The following is a 13798-nucleotide window of genomic DNA, read 5'->3' as shown; positions in this document are numbered from 1 at the left end:
CAGAGAGTGATCAATCAATTTGAAATCCAATTAGTGATTTCTAGCCATATGGATCACTATGGGTGTTTTAATACAGCTGCTCAAAATTTCACGGTCTGATGCTCACGTGTACGATTTTCAAACCGAAGCTAAGTATCCATAACGGCCGAAATTTTAGTAAGAATTTCCTAATGAATGTAAAAATATTTGGTAATTTTATACTTTCGCGGTTCCCTCGTTTTTTTGGCTCTAGAAAAACGAAAAATCATCGGATTACATAATTTTTTTTAAAACTTCGTTTTTACGGCGAGTTTACGAAAAAAAAAATATGGGAATAACAAAAAATGGAAATTTTTTGGTTTCAGGGCCTTAAATGTTCATGAAAATGCACTTATTCACGTATAATTGTTGATAACTTTTCTCCAAATGATCAAATGAAGTTGTAATATTTTTTTCAAAATTTACACAAAAAAGGAACAAATTGAAGAAAAAGTTTATACAAAAATGTCGATTTATCATGCTTTTAAAATTAAAAATAATAACAATTTTTCTTAAAATTGACTTTTTTTTACATATAATCGTTTGTACATTTATTATTAAGTAATCATTAAAGTTATATGATCAAAAACATTCTTAAAATCACTTATTGTAATCGCAAGTACAATATTAGAAGTTAACTTCTCGAAAAATTGAGCATTAAAAAAGTGGTATCTTATTAAGGTTGACTGTTAAAGAGAATTTCGAGTGGGATGGGGAGCCGGGGGGTTTACTTGAAAAGCAGATTAAATGTGGACATTTGTTATGTATTTTTAGCACACCCCCTTAACCTAACCTAACCTAACCAATATAAGTTTTAATTTTTTTTATTCCCATATTTTTTTCATAAATCCGTCGTGAAAACGTGGATTCAAAAAAAATTGATAGGTGCTGATAGCTTCAAGTAGAGGTTGGAAACTTTTCAGACAATCTTAGCTTTCTTAAAATGACTCACTCAAAATTCCAGCTAGCCCCAGGACTACAATGTAATGCCTAGCCTAATCTATTTAACGCATTCTATATTACCTGTTTATCTTGTTACATATTTTTTACAATTCGTTGTCTTAGTATGATCATTATTATTATTGATCTTAATCAATATAATTATCATAAAAAGTACTTTAAATGCTACTCTCATTAATAATCTGCTAAAAGAAATTAATTTTAACTTGTAATTTGATATATAAAAATCAAAAGTTATTTTTTATAGGTCGTAGTTAGTTCACAGAAAATTATTCATACAACAAATAACAATTTACCTATACCATCAATTTGTAAACCTACAAACATATAAGCTGTCGAATTGATAAAGCGGAAACAGCGGAAAGAGCCGTTAAATCCGCACTTTCTCATAGAGACAGGGTTAGGGTTGTGTAACATTGGCATCGTGGCGTTTGGCACAGTGCGAGAAGCATGTCGAGCTGCGGGAACGACAGTCTTGCGTCTGGAGGAGGGGCATCGGCGTCCGTCCGGACTAAGCGTCGCCGGAGACGTCTCGTGACGTCACACTGGCGTCTCGTAGCCACATCACTCACTACGATAGACCTTTATATACATTAAATATGGATCATTACATTAGTACTACAACAACTACTATAGCTTTCAGTCTATTACAAATATTCTGTTTTCGTTTTTTATGTGACGGAAGCATTGTTTTCGTGACTACTATTATTTTATGATCTCGATGCAGTTTTTCGATGTTTCAAACAATATTGTAAATTATTTTTGATACCAAAGGAAAGTCGTTGAAAATTGAACCGAGTAAGAAAATTTTATCAAGTGTTTAAGTTTTATGTTGATAATTGTTAACTATTAAAAATGATTTTACGCCCACTAATGTTGCTAATGAACATATTTATAAAGATACAGATGTACTTGATTGTACTTGTACATCTCTGAATTTTTCTTTTGCCTCTTATTTATGAAATATTTATAAAACTTATGTCAATTTTAATAATTTTTAAATATACCCAATCCACATATTCACATATTTGTTTGGAAATCTCTTCAAACAAATGATTTTCTCTAAATATCCTCTTCAACGAATGTCTTTTCAAAGAAATTACACAATTTCAGTAAAAAATTCATAATATTCACAATTTTACAATAGAAGACAATACTAAGAATTTTTGAAATGAAATACTAATTAGATAGGTCTATAAATTGTAATAGATACTATTTTGAGTTTAGTAAAGATATAAATGTTAAAAACAAAACAAACAATAAATTAGATTGGATGCATTGAATATGTTTTGTTGTATCACTGTCAAGGGTCTCTGCTCTACAGCCTATATACCATAAAGCTCTAAAAATATAGAAGTTCTTAATTGCGACGCTCAAAGTCATAGACCAAAACAACGATTGTGCAGAGAAGATAGGTTGGACTTGAACTTTTGCACATTCATCACGATATCAGATATCAAATGTTATTAATCGTTTTGCAAAATCAAAAACACATCGTCTGTGCCTCTAATATTACTTATGGAAATAATGGGTGTCACGTTTGCTCACAATGGAACAAAAAGAGTGTCGTGAAGATATTTCCAACTAGTGCTTGCCAAAGTTTAACAGAAACAAAGTCGAATTTTTGCGCCGTTGAATGAAACGTGGGTATATTTCACACCCGAAACAAAAAAACAATCAAAACAACGAACTGAAAAGGGCTCCAAAAAAGTTAAAGACCGTTCTGTAGGCAAGGTCATGGAGTCAGTTTTCTGGAAAGCGCGTGGGATAATTTTCATTGACTATCTTGAAAAAGAAAAAACTATCAACGAGCTTAGTGTAACATTTGAGCGAAGAAATCAAGCAAAAACGGCCACTTCTGGCTAAGAAGAAAGTGTTGTTTCATTAAGACAATGCACCAACTCACACATCCGTTATTGCAATGGCCAAAATTGATAAATTAGTTTAGCCAGATTTAGTTCCCTCGGATTTGTTTATATTTCTAGACTTGAAAAAATAGCTCGGTTGTTAAATATTTTCCAACAATCGAACTTATTGAACATCGCTGGGAAGAGTGTTTGGTGCTAAAAGGAGATTACGTTAAATATATTTTTCACAATTTTTTTTTATTTGTTGTGCCAGGTACTACTGGAACAATCATCGTAGAACTAAGATGTAGTGATAGCTAGAGTGATGTAGAAAAAAAGGAAGGGCTCCAACTAAATTTAATCCACAGTTTCAAATTTCAATACAATCATAAACTAATTAGGCTAAAATCGAAATAGATCGAAATCTACTCGACACGTTTAGAAACGTTGCAACAAAGAATAAACAAATTTCTTCAAATTATGATTGAAAATTTAAAATCGAATCTACTTTTAGATAGATCATAAACATACGCCATCCACCAAATATTGAGCATAGGAAAATAAACGCATTTCTATGCGGATCACAGAAAATTAATGTTCTGGTTAAAATCGAATTAGATCGAAATCTACTCGACACATTTAGAAACGTTGCAACAAAAAATAAACAAATTTCTTTAAATTATGATTGAAAATTTAAAATCGAATCTACTTTTAGATAGATCATAAACATACGCCATCCACCAAATATTGAGCATAGGAAAATAAACGCATTTCTATGCGGATCACAGAAAATTAATGTTCTGGTTAAAATCGAATTAGATCGAAATCTACTCGACACATTTAGAAACGTTGCAACAAAAAATAAACAAATTTCTTTAAATTATGATTCAAAATTTGAAATCGAATCTACTTTTAGATAGATCATAAACATACGCCATCCACCAAATATTGAGCATAGGAAAATAAACGCATTTCTATGCGGATCACAGAAAATTAATGTTCTGGTTAAAATCGAATTAGATCGAAATCTACTCGACACATTTAGAAACGTTGCAACAAAAAATAAACAAATTTCTTTAAATTATGATTCAAAATTTGAAATCGAATCTACTTTTAGATAGATCATAAACATACGCCATCCACCAAATATTGAGCATAGGAAAATAAACGCATTTCTATGCGGATCACAGAAAATTAATGTTCTGGTTAAAATCGAATTAGATCGAAATCTACTCGACACATTTAGAAACGTTGCAACAAAAAATAAACAAATTTCTTTAAATTATGATTCAAAATTTGAAATCGAATCTACTTTTAGATAGATCATAAACATACGCCATCCACCAAATATTGAGCATTGGAAAATAAACGCATTTCTATGCGGATCACAGAAAATTAATGTTCTAGTGAGAATTCTAGTTAATTACATAGTAGGAATTTCGTCGATACAGAAAAATTCAACGGGAAATAATTATTCTACGAAAGCGAATTATTCCTACAGATATATCGCGGTTCTCAGCTTTGAGAAAATTTGTTACAAGTAAGATAGTTAGGTCGGATCCATAATACGTAACAAAACGTACTGATCACTCTACCACTACACTACACTCATAATGACATTCAGTCTCTGAAGAGGATAATCAAATGTCGTTAAAAGTTTTAAAAATTGGTTCTTAAGCACGTTCCGACTTGTTGATAATGATACTGAAACATGTCTCTGGCGCAGTATTCCTAATACTCTGCTTAGAATCGGCAGTTTCTAAGAATCTCATGGTAACTGCTGATCTTTTTTTCACTCGAATTTTTTCTCGAAATGTTATGTCCCTCTACCTATTTTATGGTCAATTTATAACATACTCAAAATTTATCTGTTATAAGAAGTTTTTAAAACTATCATCAAAGAATATGCGCTTCATTCTTACGGAACTATATAAATATTTTGGAATAGATGTATAAATAAAGCACATAGCGCCTATAGGTTCTCGAACGGTAAGTCAAAGAAACCCATATCTTGATTTCCAAGATATATAGAAGATTAAGTTTAAGAAATAAAATAATATATAATGAAAAATTTATTCACAACCAATTATTACATTATATAGAAAAGGAAGAACTAAAATATGGAAACGAAAAAACATAGAATATGTAGATAGTAATAGTCTTCAAATTATTCAATTCAATTAATTTAATTCATGAAAAAACATCTAAAGTATATGATGTAATTGAAAAAAATCTTCAAAAGAATTATTCTGATATTCTACTATTATTAGAATCTACTAATTTGAATCACCAATTTCTCAAATATTTGCCATCCAAATCAATTATTTCTAAAGACTGCATGACCTGGTGCAAGACAATTTGCAAGAAATTTCACGCAATTTGTCAAAATATTTCATAGATTAATATTGCATGTCGTTTGACATTACCACTCTTACCACTACAACTACTAATAAAAATTCCATAAGTAAATTAAAAAAATTCCTAACGTCAAATTTCATTCAATATTTTGAGGTTTAAAAATGAAATGTTTTATTTTCTAAGTAAAATGATCAAGAAAAAAATGATCAGTGAAAAATTAGTAATAATTGATATCTGCCGTTGCCTCTCTTTTGCAACCTGATGAACAGGTTGGTTTTTACGCGAGAAGTAACTAAACTTTTCCCTAGAATTGCATCCAATCAATCGATAATTTTACAAGTGCGAGATTTTATATGAAACAATCAGCTGAATATTGCGTCTTGCATTGCATTTATTGCAAAATGTCAAGCGGCCTAAACGACATTCACATAAACATTAAATAGCCGAATTAAAAAATATCTTGTTAATAAGTTTCACTAATACTGTTGTTGGTAATCAATACGTCTTTAAACAAATTATCATTAGTAGTCGTTAATCACTAAAATTCAGAAACTTAATTGTTTCGTACCAGAGTTGTTCGGCTAAAATTGGATTTTGAGCGGTTTTAAAATGTTCTTGATATTGACATTCAATGAAAAATCCACCAGTTAAATGCTCAATACCTGACTCCAGAGCACAATATAAAGTTGTTTGGGCACCTTCTTCGGGACTCTGTAAACCAAAACATATAAAAGTTTCTTACTAATTTTAACCTAGTGAACAGTAAATTATATCATTGTATAGTTTATTAGTAGAATAATAACTTTACAAGAAGCAAAGAGTGCGTTATCTCAAAGCAAATATATTTATAGAGTGGCGTTCAGAGAATACAATCGCTTCTTTGTGAAAATATGAAATTCCTGAAGAAATTAAGCTTATTAAGTTATACTCATCAAACTATCCGTCTTTCAGTTGATAACTGTTTGTACTACTAATTTTAGGTTGTACTAATTTATGGCATAAATATTGCTTAGCGTAAACAAAAATAAGAAAAATTTAAACTATTGAACATTGAAGAAGAAGGCGATTGAACAATCCGAGAGAGTTAACTAGGAATGACCAACTCTTAGAATTTCACACTGGTTTTTTATCATACTATGAATAATTTTATTTTGAAACTTTTTTTACTGTTTTATTTTTTCATAAAACTATGTCATTTTCAATGAAAAGTCAAATAACCGAAGACATTTTTTCAACATTATTATTTAAAAAAAATACAAAACAGCAACAACAATTGGCGATGAATTCATATATCAAAGTTAATCACTCGCACGGTTCCTGAGATAAACATTTTATAATGTTGAACGACGAGCTCGAGAAACAGGATAGTTTTATGGTGTTAACTAAAAAAGTCCTGTTTAATTATTTTTCATTTTTACAATATATTCTATGAGCAGAGTAATAAGTAAATTGTCTACAAGTCACTGAAGTGAGTATGAAACCATCCATTGACGGTACACTGAGAGTATTTATTATGGAAGATCTTCTGACCATATTCCCTTCATTCTTCTCTTTGCTAGTAGCTGGTTGAATAGATTATTTATTAATTCATTGTTGTAGACATTGTATCTTGTGGAATAGTTCTTTATCACATCTTTGATTAGTGGGATGTTCAGATCGTTATGAATTGTTTGCTTAGTAACGTACAGGGAGCCTTACTTAACATATGGAGTGTTTTGAATTGGAATGTTTGGAGTATCTTCGTATTTTTAGGTTTACTGCAGCCCCATAATTGTATTGGTATGAATATAGTTTTGTAGATGAGTAATTTGTTTTCGAGTCTTAGTTCAGACCTATTGTTGAGTAGCTAGTCCATATTTTTTAGTAATCGTCTTCAGAAATGTTACCTTCAGAAAACAGTGTGTTCCAAATAAATCACTAACGGTTCCAAAAATTCCAAATTGTTTACACAGATTCTTCAATCACATGTGTAATCGTTTGTTATGGATGTGTTTGTAATGTATTGAGTGGATAGCGGTTCAATACTTTTTCAATGGAAAGATCACCACAGTTTTGAAAAATTTTGTGATATACTGCTATTGTATCTCTGAATTTTTTTATTCTACCTTTATTCTTGACCTAAAGTAACCAACTTTGTTGCATGCTTTTATATATTTAACAGTAACAGACCAAAACTAGAACATCATATTATAACACCATCTATGGCTGCTTGTAACTTCATTGGCCTAAAAAAATTTACCCGAACATATTTCTATATATACTCACTTTGAAAATTCTTCTGGACATATAAGTTAAACATGATTTGAAGGGTCCTAAATGCCGAGTAAGAATTTCGGTCGCTATATATCCAGGATGAAGAGTAAACACACTGACATCGAATTGTTTCAGTCTTTTAGACAATTCTTGCGTAAATAGAATGACACACAATTTAGTATTAGCATAGCAATCGAAATGGCCGTCATAAGCTATCAATTTATCTACACTTTTCATTTTTGCACGTTTAGCGGCTATAGAAGACACGTTGACTATTCGACTAGGAGCAGATTTCTTCAATAAATCTAAAACAAAAATAATAGAAATCATAGGAGAAATTTACAATGCTGTCAATAATATCAACACCTGGCATCAATATAGGCTGTCCATATGTGCCGTTTTGAACGGGACAGTCCCGTTATTTCAGACTTTTAGGGTTGTCCCGTCGATTTACGAAAAGTCACGCTTTTTGCCGGTAATACGAAAATTTGAATTATTTATGTTTTATAAAAAAAATAAAAACTATTACTTGGTAATTTCTTATACACATTCGGTAAAGATGTAGATTCACTTTTAGAATATTAATAATGAAATCAATCCTCATGTAAATTTTGAAAAAATGTATGTTATTGTATGTTAAGGTGAGTGGCACCAAGGTCATTTCGCTCTTCCTCATCCCTTCTCGTGTGCTAGAAACTAATGCCGTAGTATCAGCAGTGTTGCCAGAGCTAGTACAATTGTACAATTTTAGTACATTTTAGTGTATTTTATACGCTAGTACATTTTTCCTTTTTTCTAATACATTTTCCCTGCGTTCGCAAATATAAAGTTATTTTATATTTTCGTTTAATAAAATAAACTAGAAATTGTACTAGATTGTAACAATAATTAGAAAACAGAGCCAAGTTGATTTATATTTAGATCGTGAGATTTTTGTACTGCATTGCTAATTTTATCGGTAAACTTTATATAAATTTTTCATCCTTAAAATAATAATTGACACAGTCTATAACATTTTTGGAAAAAAAAAATTAATTTAAACTTATGTTTATACATCTTTCTATAATTTTATTAAATTTGTTTGAAGTTGGTACAATCTAGTACATTTTCTAGTTCAATTTTTACATTCAGCTTTTAAATTGTGTCTGAGTATCAGTAGCTCATGCTCAGTGGCTGTCTCTGTCATTTAGTCAGTACCGTTCCAACTGCAGCCACAGTACGTAGTGTAGCATCGAAGAAGTGTGAACTATAACAAAAACAATTAATAGATGTAATAAGTAGCAGCGGTACTTTTACAATTGTTTTGTGAGTATTACTTTGTGTTTATCGAACAAGAATCCTCAGAAACGGCTATGTGTTTTTAAAGATGAGTTCAAGTTTATTAAAACTGTCGTGTGTCAGTGGCGTTCACTTTTCTTTTGCTCACGGGGGGAAGAAGCGATAACGCACAGCACACGAGATCAAAAAAAAACATAAAGATACCGAAAAAGCTGCGAATACTTTTTAATCTTCAGACTTTTTTCATAAAAAAGGATGTCGATAAAAACATTTCAACAGAAGAAGGTATGTTTGCTTACCATACCATCGTTCATGATCACAGTTTTAGATCAAATGACTGTTTATCCAAGTTAGAAAAAGATTAAGGTTCATGTGATTCTGTTTCTTTGAGCTTAGATGCCTCCAATCAAAAAGCCGAAAACTGCTTTCCTGTAGTAATAAGGTATTTTTTACCATTTTCTGATGTTCATGTAAAAATGATCAGTTGGTTACAATGTGCGCCGATAACACGAACACGAACTTTGACGGTGCTGCCAGAAAAGGGAAAAATAATGTTTGGAGGCGTATTCAAGATAACTTGGGGAAAGAAATTATAAGAGTATGATGTGGAGCTCACATTGTTCATAACTACATACAAACAGCTATAAATTGTCTGCCATTTGACATTGAATGCTTTGCTGTTGAGATGTATCAGTACTAATTTGCTCGAGTTAAATGTGAAAATTATTAGAACACGGGAACATTCGTTTTTTGCCTCTTATGCCAGCTATTGATCGCATTCTTAAAATTTTTGAGGGCCTAAAGTCTTATTATCTTTCTCAGGAAAAATGTCCTGTTTTTATTAAATAGCACTTTGAAACCCCCTGTTTCAAATTATGACTGGTGTTTGTTATATCACAGATTTCAACTTTTGAAGAAACAGATGTGAAGTTATTGCGATGAATTTTACGAAATACTCATTGAAAAAGTGTATTGAAAAAAATAAGCAGTTCTCAAGTACTTTTGGAACAAAGAAAAAGAAACTACACATCAATCAGGACATTCAAGTGAAAATGTTGATTGTATATCACTGGTATACATGTTGGTAGAACAGACTGTTTAATTGGAATGAATTTGTTTTATTTTAGGAAAAAAAATTGTAAGAGGTTGTTTTTGGAGATTTGTATACACCCAAATTTATATTTTGTTACAATAACTTCATAAACAAAATGAATGTTTAGCATAAACATTTTCATTTGGTTTGGTTAGGTCAGTATTGAACATCTTGAAAATATTTTACACCTGTTGATGTTTTAAAGGCTTTGGAATTTAAAGGCTGCAATTTCCGGCATATTTAAATTCTTTCCTGTACCCTACACCTCAACCGCAAAAATAATCTGACTGTCCCGTTTTGGAACAAAGTTTTTATGGACAGCCTACATCAATAGAATACTCACCTATCAAAATTAATGTTAATAATGCTGGTCCAAAATAATTAACTTGCATTTCAAGTTGAAAGCCGTCATCAGTTATGTGGTTTCCTAATGCCAGAGCTCCGGCGTTATTAATTAGAATATCCAATCTTTCTTCAGTTAATAGAACGTCATCCGCAAATCTTCTCACCGATTGTAATGAAGAAAAATCGATTAATTTCAATATCACATTGTAATTTCCTGTGAGAGTTTTGATGTTTTGAACCGCTACTGAACCCTTTAATTCATCCCTGCAAGCTACTATCACTTTAGCTCCTCTTTTGGCGCATTCTAAAGCAGTTTCGAATCCAATACCTAGAAATTATCAACTCTATCCAAATAAAATATAATATTTACTATTTAAGTAACTAATTTCAAATAAGTACAATTGTGCACTGCACTGCAAAGTAAAAACAAAGCAAAGTTTTTTAACTAAAGGCATTATTTACTAATACGAGGGATATTTGGAAGTTTTAGACCTAAAAAAGAAATTTTTTTCCATAATGATTTGATGTTTCAACATGGTCTCTTCTAATTAATAGCTACCGCTTTTGTACTCAAAATTGGCATTTCTGTATGTGAGAACTTTATCGTCTGAAAGAATGTCTCTCCTGTGAGTAAACAGAAAAATATTACTGGGAGCCAGATCAGGTGTATACGGTGAGTGATCAACCGATGAAAGTGCAATTCGTAAACTTTAACCATTACAATCTCCAAAGTGTGCGTTGTCCTGATGGAGCAAGAAATTTCTTTTTCTCAAAATGTGGTCGCTTTTTGCAATTTGTCTTTCTGCCTTATCAAGTATTGATGTGTAATACTTTCTGTTATGGTTAGCCTTTTTGAAAATAGTCGATGAACAAACACAATCTCGTCCTTTAAGGAGCAAGCTCGCCCACTGCTTTAACTGTTATAATTCGATGCAAAACTCATTGTGCTTAAACTGCAGTCAATACATGGCAAATTCGTTATACCACGGCTATCTCTGTAATCTTAATTCAATCATCAGCAAAATTTGTTGAAATTTTAGTGTTCGAGGGTACTCTGGAAGGAGAGGGATTGGTTTCGGCCATTTTTTTTAACCTGGTGAAATGATAATTCAAACAAAGCTGTTTGAAGGTCTGAAATGGTACGAGCTACTAACGAATATAACCTATGAAGTAAATCATGTGAGGCAATGCGGTAACTAACGTTGATGCGTACGTTACTCTGTAATTTACATACATGAAATTTCATTCATGCAGGCGAATAGGTACACACGCTACCATATAAATATATACATTGTATGATTACATATATACACAAGTTGAAAAGTGACTGAAATAGTGAAAATATCTCTTCTTCAGCCGTTTTCAGGATAGTACTGTCATTGTACCAAGTTTCAGACAAAATGGCCGAAATCCCTCCTCTTATGGTGCTCTTGGACTCATCAGGAGTAGATTTTAGAGGGGCTAGGGTTTCGGGTCCCTAATTTTTTAGTGAACTTTGTTTGAACTATCATTGTGCTCCAATCCAATTGGCGGAAAGCAATTCTCTTCCTCCCAAGGTAACTTCAAACACTTCAAGGGTAATATTGGCGGGAATGGGGAGTTTTGGGGTTTCGTGCCTATTGAAACTTTCAATCAGCTTCAAGCTATTGGTGTATCAAGTTTAAACAAAATTGGCCGAAACCCAATTTCCATAAAGATTGAGTTCTTCTACAGTCATAAATTATGATGTGTATGTTTTATGTTGAGAAACTTATACGATATCAACAGAAATGACTCAAATTTTTATGAGAATTTCTCAACGCATGGGTTAATATATTTCCTAACTTATATTGATAAATGCTGACATTTTCAGGTCGACACCGGAAATTTTTTATTCTATTTTCATATAACAGCACTCACAATTACACTGTCCAACGCGCGTTTCGGTAACCAAGTTATCATCTTCAATTTACCTTTGGTCTCTGAAGACGATTATCATAAAGAAATGCGTGTCAGACCGTGTAATTGTGATTTTTAGTGTAAATAGTGCATTCTGTATGAGTACCCCCAACGGTTCCAGAAATTCCTACTCAACGTTTTTCAACTTCCAACTTTTTATCAAGCGACGAAAAAATTACGTTTCTTATTGGTACAGTTTGACATTAAATCATGACATCATTACCAATGGCAAAAATAATGTTATATATTTAGTAATATGATACAAGTAAACCCTAATTATGCGAATATAAACTCCAAACCTGGGCTATAAACGTCAGTGGTTATTTTCGTGTACACATTTTGAATATAAAAAATCCTACCTGTGTTAGATCCGGTAACTATAACAGTTTTTCCAGTCAAACACACTTTATTATTACAACGCATTGATAAAAAAATACGAGATATAAGTAAAACAACGCTAAAATTCTATGAATAAAAGGACTACCACTTCACATTAAATCCATTGAGTTCTAAACTTTGTTATACGCTTAAATCGATTTGACAGTGATTTGGTAAATAATGTGTAGATATATATTCAATCAGTTCTTATCAATATTTTAGTATATCAATAAATAGACAAAGTAGAATATAAAGAAAGCATCTATAAAAATTATTGATCTATAGTCTATTTTATGTACGAGATAGAAATAAAACCTAATGTAATGTTTTTCTACTTTATATACATTTTTTCTATTCCTAGGGTGAATTTATAAACACTGTATTTCACATTCTCATTTTATTTAAATACTGTACAGATACTTAACTAACTCAAATAATTTATGCAAATTCTTCGATTACTTTCTGTTTCGTTCTGTTCACTATGACTATTTATTATAAACTAACTAAACTGCACTACAGAAACTCCTTACATATATCCTTAAAGTATTCTCAAAACTTCTAGAAAAGAAACAAAACAAATAAATAAATAGACTTTCCAATAAATTATTCAAAAGAAAGAACCAACATACATCAAAGGGAGAGGAACGGCTCTCATATAGCTGACTTGTTCGTAGCACTAAGTTTTAATGCAAAACGATCATTATAAATATTACAAAGTAATCTAAATATGTCCATAAGTGTACCTGATCTAAGAAAATTTTTCGTTTTTTATAACCATAAGCTGTACAGAACAATAAAGAAGCGATGGGATAGGCTAAAGTCATATGTATGAAACATTACATAGCCGTTTCATAGGATTTGATTCAATGAGTAACCATTTGTCAATAAAGGCTAGAGGTTTTGTTTTATTTTAATTCCAAGAATCTCTTTCCAACAAATTTCGCCAAAAATATGGTAGAATTAAGGAGGTCTAAGTTGTGTATTCACATATTTAGTTCAGTTGCAGCTTGCAGTCTATTGTGCATTGTAATGTGATTATAGAAAATTGGAAGGAACGCATAAACGCCAAAAAATCTATCCTTCAACAGTTGTTGACAGAACTTTAATATTTGATTGTTCTAAATAATATACAGACAAACATTTATGTAAGAAATGACGCAGTGAAATTCGTAGTACGCTTGGTGTAGGGAAATCTATGATTTACAGAGTTGTTGCAGAAAAGAAATGTGGCGAGTGTCAAGCAGCACGTGAAGTTCCAGGAAAACCTAAATTTCAAATAGAAAATATTTCTAAATACAGCCTTTGAAGGAAAATACATGTTTTCTTCTTT

At 31.4% G+C, this 13798-nt stretch overlaps 1 protein-coding gene across 1 annotated transcript; it reads right to left on the bottom strand.

Moving 5' to 3' along the window:
* Window positions 1–4884: 4884 nt before the first annotated feature.
* On the bottom strand, window positions 4885–12635 carry LOC130894875 (retinol dehydrogenase 11-like). The gene is made up of 4 exons (XM_057801893.1): window positions 12450–12635; window positions 10151–10480; window positions 7449–7741; window positions 4885–5894 (listed from the first exon to the last, which is right to left on the bottom strand). The coding sequence occupies exons 1-4, from the start codon at window positions 12511–12513 to the stop codon at window positions 5715–5717; spliced, it is 867 nt and encodes a 288-aa protein (XP_057657876.1). The 5' UTR covers window positions 12514–12635; the 3' UTR covers window positions 4885–5714.
* Between the last annotated feature and the right edge of the window lie 1163 nt (window positions 12636–13798).

The sequence above is a fragment of the Diorhabda carinulata genome, chromosome 6, assembly GCF_026250575.1.
Source record: "Diorhabda carinulata isolate Delta chromosome 6, icDioCari1.1, whole genome shotgun sequence".
NCBI classification, from domain to species: domain Eukaryota; kingdom Metazoa; phylum Arthropoda; class Insecta; order Coleoptera; family Chrysomelidae; genus Diorhabda; species Diorhabda carinulata.
The sequence above is the reverse complement of the archived record's forward strand: the minus strand, read 5'-3'. Positions and strand labels throughout refer to the sequence as shown.

What these genes read in the sequence shown, in the direction of transcription:
- LOC130894875 (XM_057801893.1), bottom strand. Translation starts at nt 12,513, where the DNA reads ATGCGTTGTAATAATAAAGTGTGTTTGACTGGAAAAACTGTTATAGTT. An exon ending in ATTAACATTAATTTTGATAG is followed by an intron (nt 7,742 to 10,150) that starts GTGAGTATTCTA and finishes TTTTTGTTTTAG; the next exon opens with ATTTATTGAAGAAATCTGCT. An exon ending in TGTCCAGAAGAATTTTCAAA is followed by an intron (nt 5,895 to 7,448) that starts GTGAGTATATAT and finishes TTTGGTTTACAG; the next exon opens with AGTCCCGAAGAAGGTGCCCA.